This window comes from Corvus hawaiiensis, chromosome 5 (genome assembly GCF_020740725.1).
Source record: "Corvus hawaiiensis isolate bCorHaw1 chromosome 5, bCorHaw1.pri.cur, whole genome shotgun sequence".
In the NCBI taxonomy this organism is placed as follows: domain Eukaryota; kingdom Metazoa; phylum Chordata; class Aves; order Passeriformes; family Corvidae; genus Corvus; species Corvus hawaiiensis.
In genome coordinates this window covers 9,102,024-9,109,534 of record NC_063217.1, presented here as the reverse complement: position 1 = coordinate 9,109,534, position 7,511 = coordinate 9,102,024, and the positions used below count along the sequence as shown (strand labels likewise).

Below are 7,511 nucleotides of genomic sequence, written 5' to 3'. Positions count from 1 at the left end.
AGCAGTCAGATCAGTCCAAGCTCCAAGGATTGTCTGGTGAAGGCAGTCCTCGGCAGGGTGCTCAGCTCAGGCTGTGTACTCTCCTAAAGGACTGTCTTGTGCAGTGTTTGTTCATACCCCTATGTTTCCAGAGTTTTTTCCAGGTAAAGTTGTGTGCTCACAGTGTGGTGGGGCAGAGCTTTCGGCATTCAGAGCCTCAGTAAATCCATGGGTGTGAATCCTGGGCTTTCACACAAACATTTACATACCTAGCACATTAATCTTCCTTTCTGGATGTATGACTGATTTCCACAGCACGTGTACAAAACAGTTGAAGATACCTTTAGACCTGTACACAAATAAATATAGGTGTTCCGAAGATCTGAGGTACTGCTGTGGATGCAGTAGAGAACGATGCCTTATCTGTGCATCTTTGCATCTTCCCCAAGTGCCCCATGCATGTGGTCAGACAAAGGGAACTTTTCTTTCCTGTGTGGACAAAGCAGACCTGTGCATATACAGTTTCATGTTGTTTCACAACAGAAGGCAATGTCAAATAGTGTCTAAACCTACTTCCAGTTAACAGCAAAACTGCCATAAGTTTCACTGGTTTTACAGTAAAAACTGTGCTGTCTCACCCACATGCAGCAGGATTTCAACAGTTCAAGCAGCAAGTGGAAAATGTTACAGCAATTTTTTTTTTTACCTTTGCAATCTATGCACCAAATTCCCTTCTGCCTTGTAATTCATAGAGTCAGACTTTTTCCAAACAAATACAGAATTCTCTTAAATTATAATCACAATGCTGCTTTCTTGACTGCCTTGTATTTTCTCTTATCCCTGGTGCCTGGACCAAATGGCAGTAAAATGTGATCTGTGTTTCAGCCATTTTCAAGAGCCACATTACACTTGTACATCTGGGGCAACAAGATACAGACTAATATAAGATCAGGTGTAATGTGTATGTGGTTTTACCACAATGCTGTAAAAACAGTAAAGCATAATCCTTGTTTTAATCTGAATTGCTATTATCCTCTTAAAAGGAAACTCAGGCTGACATCTTTTGCCAAGGAATAAACACACAGGACAACATTCTGCATCCATCCTGTATGCTGGATAGCTCTTACCTAAACAGTTCAATTAAAACCAATGAGACCAATTGTGTGCCCAAGTGCAATCCTGCAGAAGGACTGATTACAGGCTTCAGCACTTTTGGCCTGAAGATGTACCAATGTGTGATCCCAGCACAGCTTAAAATATGCCTATTTTAAAACTACACTTGCTCGTGTTAAAACCAACCAGTTTTAGGCAACAGCTGTGCAGCAGCTATCTGAGATAAGGATGCAGAGCTAGCAGCACAAATAGGATGGTGTGGACAGGAAAGGTGCTGAGCTCTTCCTGCTCAGCCTGTGCGCCGGGAGCCAGGCTATTCCGGTACCCGGCTTCTGTGGATCCAGATGATGAAAGGCAGCTGAATATGCTGGCAAGGGCTGGAAGGCTGGCAGGCACTCTGGCTGCATTTCTGACAGCTTTCCACTGTTTCTCTTTTTCAGCAGGTTAGGCCATTGTGTAGAGTTTAGTAATTCCCTTACATCCCTGTGCGTGTTTTTACAGGGCTGCCGTCTTCCTCTCTCGCCTGAGCACCGCAAGGGGTCACGAATACACGTGCCAGGCACACTTTCACAGCCCCTCCGGCATCCCGTTTGTATCATCTTTTTCGCTCCCATTCATTCCTTGCCATACTTTCCCTTACGGGCTGCTCCGCCGCCCCTCGTTCCCGTCTCCCCTCACGCTCCCCCCGGGCTCGCCCGCCGCGTCCCACCCGGCGCGTGCGAGGGGCAGAACCGCCGGAAGCCCCGCCCCCCGCCTGCCTCTTCCTCACGGCAACGCCACGCCCCCTCCCGCCCATTGGCTGCTCGCGCCTCGCTCCCCGCCTCCCGCCGCGCGGCACGCGCCTCCAGCCCCATTGGTCTCTTCCCCATCCTCATTTGCATGCCTCCCCGCGCACCAATGGGCGGCCGCTGCCTACTTAACATGCAAGGAAGTGGCCAATGAGCGGGCGCGGGGGCCGGGCCACCACGTGCTGTTGCTAAGCTTCGGCTTCTAAATTGTTACTACACGGGCAGCCAATGGGCGCGGGCGGCGGGGATCTGTCAACATCCCCTGCCCCGACGGGGGGGACTCTGGCCGCCGATTGGCCCGGCCGCCCCTCCGCGTCCCGCCCCGCGCCTTTTCGCGGCTCGCGATTGGCTGCGCGGGCTGCCCGTCCGCTGTGTGTCAAATGTAGGTTGAGCGAGGTGCCTTAAAACCGGGGGCTCGGGAGTCCCCGCGCGTGAACTCGGCGCGGGGGGCTCGGAACGGGCAGCCATGGAATTGAACTCCCTGTTAATCCTCCTGGAAGCGGCCGAGTACTTGGAGCGAAGAGACCGAGGTACAGGGCGCAGGCGGGCAGTCGGTCAGGCACCCGCAGGCGCTCCCAGCCGCTCTCGGCCTTTGTTGTGCGGCGGCCGGGCCGGGGCAGCGGCCCCGAGCCCGCACCTGCCCTGGGGGGACCCGGGCTGCGCCAGCGGCAGCGCGCTGGGGGAGCATCGCTGCTCGCATCTTGGCTTTTTTTTATATATGACCCCCCAAGCAAAGCAGAAGGGGGTTGTTTGTGCCGCCCTGGATGGGGACGGTGCGTGTGGCAGCGCTCAGGATCCCTCCCGCCGCTCCGTGTGTGGCAGTCGGTGATTGTATGGCAGCTCCCCTCCCCCAGCGCAGCGTGACAAGGGTTTGCATGATCCGCCTCGTTTTTAATGTGCACTTCAATAATCCTCCTAAATTCGACACTTCGGTGTTGTTCTTTTTTTCCTTTGGTTTACCGAGTTACGTTTTTTTTGTCTCGCTTCTTTAAGAGATGCCAGAATAAAATCCAAACAAATCAACCGGAAAAAATTCTGTTCTTTACCCTAGCGTTCCTGCAAAGGAGGAAAAAATTGCATGGAAAAAATATATTGCCACTAATGCTGACTTTGTCCCTAGAAGCAGAACATGGCTATGCATCAGTGTTACCCTTCGATAGTGACTATTCCAGAAAGAAAACAAAGGCAGGCACCATGGCCAGAAAATCCCAGAATAACAGGTAATAGACGCACCGCTTTTTCAGAATGAATCGTCAGCTTTTCCAATGTGTCTAGCTTATGTGCAGTGCATACATTTATGAAAAATAATAATTAGTCCAGTGTCTCAGTTTTCCCCATCCCGGTAGTCGCCATTTTTCCCCTGGATGGGCTTGGCTCTGTTTTGATCTCTCATATAAACACTGCCACGCGTACACCATCTCCTTAGTACTCACTGCACTTCTGAACCATCCGCCCTCATCGCTCCTTCTGCTCCGCGCTCGCCGACAGCGGCTTTTGCTGCAGACCTTAACACCATAATCGCCACCCAGATTTCTCTTTGCATGGCACCTAATGTCCCCCCCGGCATTTATTTATAAACCACAGGCAGCGAGCCGGCCGCCTCCCCCATGGCAGCCCGAGCAGATGCAGCCTCCGGTTGCGGCGGCGCTGGGCTCTGGGGCGGGGAGCGTGTGCGGGCGGCGGGGGGGACACTCCGCACGCCCTCCAGCCTCTCCGGGAGGTACGGGGTGAGAAGGTGCCGGAGTGAGCTTGACCTCCCCGCGGGCTGTGCTGCACCGCCGGCTCGCCAGCCCTTCCGCCTGGCCGCCGCACGCAGATCCGCCGGGGTGCGCGGCTCGGTTGTTGTTTATCCCGGTTATCGCCCATCCGCCTCTCCGCCGCCGCGGTTTTGTTGTTCCCCCGCAGCCGCTACCTGCGCTGCGATGGCACGAGCCGAGCGCTGCTGTGCGCAGGCTCTGCAGCTTTGTTTGCTGCTCGGGCAGCGGCTGTGTACGTGCAGGAGGCTGGCTGTCTTACAGGGACACTGCCGGCCCCTGCCCGGGAGCAAGCCTAGCCCTAGGCTCTGCCTGCTCTGGTCTGCTTTGCTCTTCCAGGGCTGCTCCGGAGAGGACCGAGGACCGTGCCCTGCTGGGCCTGCTTCGTCCCGGGGCAGCGATGCTCTCCCCAGCGCAGGCTCTGCTCTGCATGGTCATGCTGGATGGTGGCTCCTGTAGAATAGCCTAAAATGAACTTGATTTGCACGTGACTTGTTTTCCAAAGGAGCAGAGAGTCTCGGCAGGCCCGCTCTCGCTGCTCCGGCGGGCATCCTGCGGCCGGGTCGAATGGTGCTGGGGAGGTGCCAGGCAGATGGCCAGGAGCTGCTTGTGGGGCACCGGAGGTGCAAACCGAAATCAAAAGCTGACGCGAACTCCCTCCTTGAGCAAAAACACGAGCTGCTGAGTGCCCTGGTGGTGCCTGCTGCGGCCGAGCAGTGTGCCTCGAAGATAACTGAGGGGGAGCAAACTGTGCCCCCGTGCCCCTGCCCCGAGCAAGGCAACCATTTTGGGGGCTGTTAATTGCAGTACTCCTACTTTTTTTTTAGTTTTAGTTGAGTTCTTTGTCTCATCATGGAGCATGAAAAGACAGTTCATTTTAAAAGAGAAAGTCATCAGGAGTGGGAGGAGTGTCTTGTGTCCTGAGACACTTTGCTCCTTAAGATTTTTAATTATTTTCATATAAAGTATGCTCACTGCTTTTAAAAAAAATTCAAAACAGATTTCATAGGATTTCCAGCTGTAAATTGCTCCTTGAATTGTACAGATTTCTTGTCTGTCTCTTCAAGAAATCTGTGTTACTTACAGAGCTATTATTCCATCGTTTCCGTTCTTAGGGCTCTTATCATCCGCTGCAAAATAGTTATTTGTCTGAATTGTAAGATGCTTTCAGGAGTTTTTAGGAGAGGATTTTTAATCTATCAAATGCAGCAGAATTAAAAGATTTATGGTTACAAATTTGGTAGTGTTATTAAAGTTGAGGCACACACATCCACTTGCAGTTACCTTCTTGCTTTTTTTCTGCCTGCAGATTTATATTTATCTGTTTAGCATTTTGCTCTGGTTCTCACTCCATAGCAGTGGCAACCTTCAAAAATGCCATCCTGCAGTGTGCAATGTGTACGTTTACCTACACTTTCTTTTCTTCTAGCTGCATTGATGAGATGAGGGATGGGTCATCTGTGTTACAGGACAGGATGATGCTTGTCAGGGAATGGTTACCAGCACGAACACTGCTGGGACAGTGGCTGGCTTGGTTCAGCATGAACACTGGGCTTGCTGACCGGTGTGGGAAGCAGAGGCACATTGCTTTAATGCAGCTCCCTGTTCCTTCAGGGACAGAGGGGCAGCAGCAGTGCCCTGTGGGCACCTCTGCATTGTCTGTACGGGCTCTGTACCTATGTCCAGCAATCACTGCTCATGTTTGCGTGCGCACTTAGATTTTCTGGGGAGAAATTACCCCCACATTTAAACATGCAAAATACACAATGTACACCAGCTGGTGTATTATTTGGAGTTTAGAGGCTATAGGGGCCAAGCCCCAGACTAGAGTGAATTTTTTGGTAACACACTTAATTCTTCTTAAGCAACTCAAAGATTAAGAGGGAGACGATTGACCAAAGTTCAGAGGATCTGGAGTGGTCATGGGTGATGTGAACCACTGGGCAGAGTGTTTGTCCATATTGTTCCACTTTAACCATTTTCCAGACTCATTGGGTTTGGAGCATCAGATGCTGGGAGACATGTGATTGCATACAAGGGATTGCATACATGTCTGAAATTCACGCCTTATTATTTCATTGTTTTTCTGGATTAAAAATACATACTTAAGGTTGGAGGCGTAGGAAAGGAACAGCTAACTGCACATTTCAAATCTGCAGGGGCATTGTTGTTTTCATTATCTATTTTTGTATCCTGCTGCTTGCAGCATCTGATCAGATTAAAAAGTGAGAGATGTATATATGCACATATGGGTTTTTTTCATGCTTTATGAAGTATACGTATATAGAAGCATGAAAAACATCTCCTTATTCTTGGAAAATCAGAAAAGAGGGGAGGAGGAGAAAAACTGTCAGATGTGAGGGAGCCTGTGTGCTGTACTCTTCTTTGTTCTGTGTTTTCCCTCCCGTGTGCCTGCCTGTGGGGGGAAGAGAGTACCCCGTGTGGCACAGGTGTGCTGGCCAGGCACCGTGGGCTGGGTGACAGGCAGGGATGGATTTCAGCTGCCCTGGGCACTGATGGACCCCTCCTTCCTCTGCCAAAGTGCTGGTGATATTCATGTAAGAAATTGTAGGATGAGACCTCCATCCCTTGTGGATGGCTGGCGAGGCCCAGACCAGCAGGAGAAGGGGCAGGAGGCTGTGGGCCCTTTGGACAGGATGCTTGGGTCTGGGCTAAAAGGTTGCTGGCCTCTTGACTGCAATTGAGTGAGAAGTAATTCTGGCAGGTTTTGATTCATGCAGGGAAAAATACCAGCAGAATTACATTTGATTAACCAAAATCTATAAGCTTTCTGTCCACTGTAAGAATTTAACATTATTGCTTTGTCCACTGTTAGCTTTGAATCAAAATTGAAAGTGGTTGTTAGCAGTTTGTTGATAAACAATATTCTCGGTGTTACTGGTAGCAGTCAGACACAGTTTAGCCATTTCTTTTTCACTTGCACATTAAAATGTCTTGATGTTATGTGTTTTCTTCTCAGTTTCCTGTGATGTGCCCTTTCCCATGTCACACAAACCAAACTGCTTTGTTTTCTTTCTGGTTTGCTGTTTGTACCGTGTCCTCAGCCGAGATTCAGACTTGTTTCCCCCCAGTAATTTTGACCAAAATCCTCTGGCAAATGAAACTGGATTCTTGTTTTGTGAAGAGAACAGGAGATTAGAGAAAGCCACAATATTATCTTTTGCAGGGAGGTAAACCTAGGTCACATCTTCTTGTTACAATAATACTTATCAGGTACTTGACTACAGTATAATAAATGTCTCCGCAGAGCAGTGGCTGTATGTAGTTCCTAAAGCAGTGCCATGCAGTGTAATAATTCTTGCTAAGGTGTACTTAGAATTAAAAAAAGGCATAAAACAAACAGCTGGATTTACTGCTGTTGTACCTTTGAAATGTTAATAGCAAATATTCAAAAGTCAAGCTTGGTTTTTGCTCCAAGGAAACAAATAGGTGACACGTGTGCAATGTGCCGAGGAGGAATGCGACACAAATCTGAAATTTGGTGACGTTTGCTCACAAGGCAAAGCACTCTGACAGAGGAACATGCAATCCTGCGGATAACGGGGCTTTCTTCTGCCCTGGCTGCAGTGACACTCACCAGGTGTTGGGTACCTTGAGCTGTGGGTGGGTTTGAGGTGTGTGTCTGCCCATGCACCGGGGAGCTCAGGCAGCTGCTTCGCCATGAAAGGGTCAGAAATAAGGTAAAATGAAAACCAAAATCTTAGTGTTAGATGCCAGTCTACTGAGGTCACAGTTAAATTTACTTTCAGAGAAAGGAATTGAATGTCGGTGGTGCAGTGTGTTTGGCCTGTTAATTTAGGAGCTGGTTTATTGAAGGAGAGGGAGCAAAATAAATGCCGGTTTATAAATATATCTT

The 7,511-nt window shown here is 49.8% G+C and overlaps 1 protein-coding gene across 3 annotated transcripts in view; it reads left to right on the top strand.

The window, feature by feature from the left end:
* Positions 1–2,265: 2,265 nt before the first annotated feature.
* MXD4 (MAX dimerization protein 4) overlaps positions 2,266–7,511 on the top strand; it is a 38,549-nt gene continuing 33,303 nt past the window's right edge. The window contains exons 1-2 of one of the 3 annotated variants that reach the window (XM_048303394.1): positions 2,266–2,410; positions 2,932–3,100. In XM_048303394.1, coding sequence (XP_048159351.1) covers positions 2,347–2,410; positions 2,932–3,100 — 233 coding nt within the window. In that variant the 5' untranslated portion in view covers positions 2,266–2,346. The remainder of the gene's footprint in view (positions 2,411–2,931; positions 3,101–7,511) is intronic. The other 2 variants (XM_048303397.1, XM_048303396.1) reach the window with 2 other exon arrangements.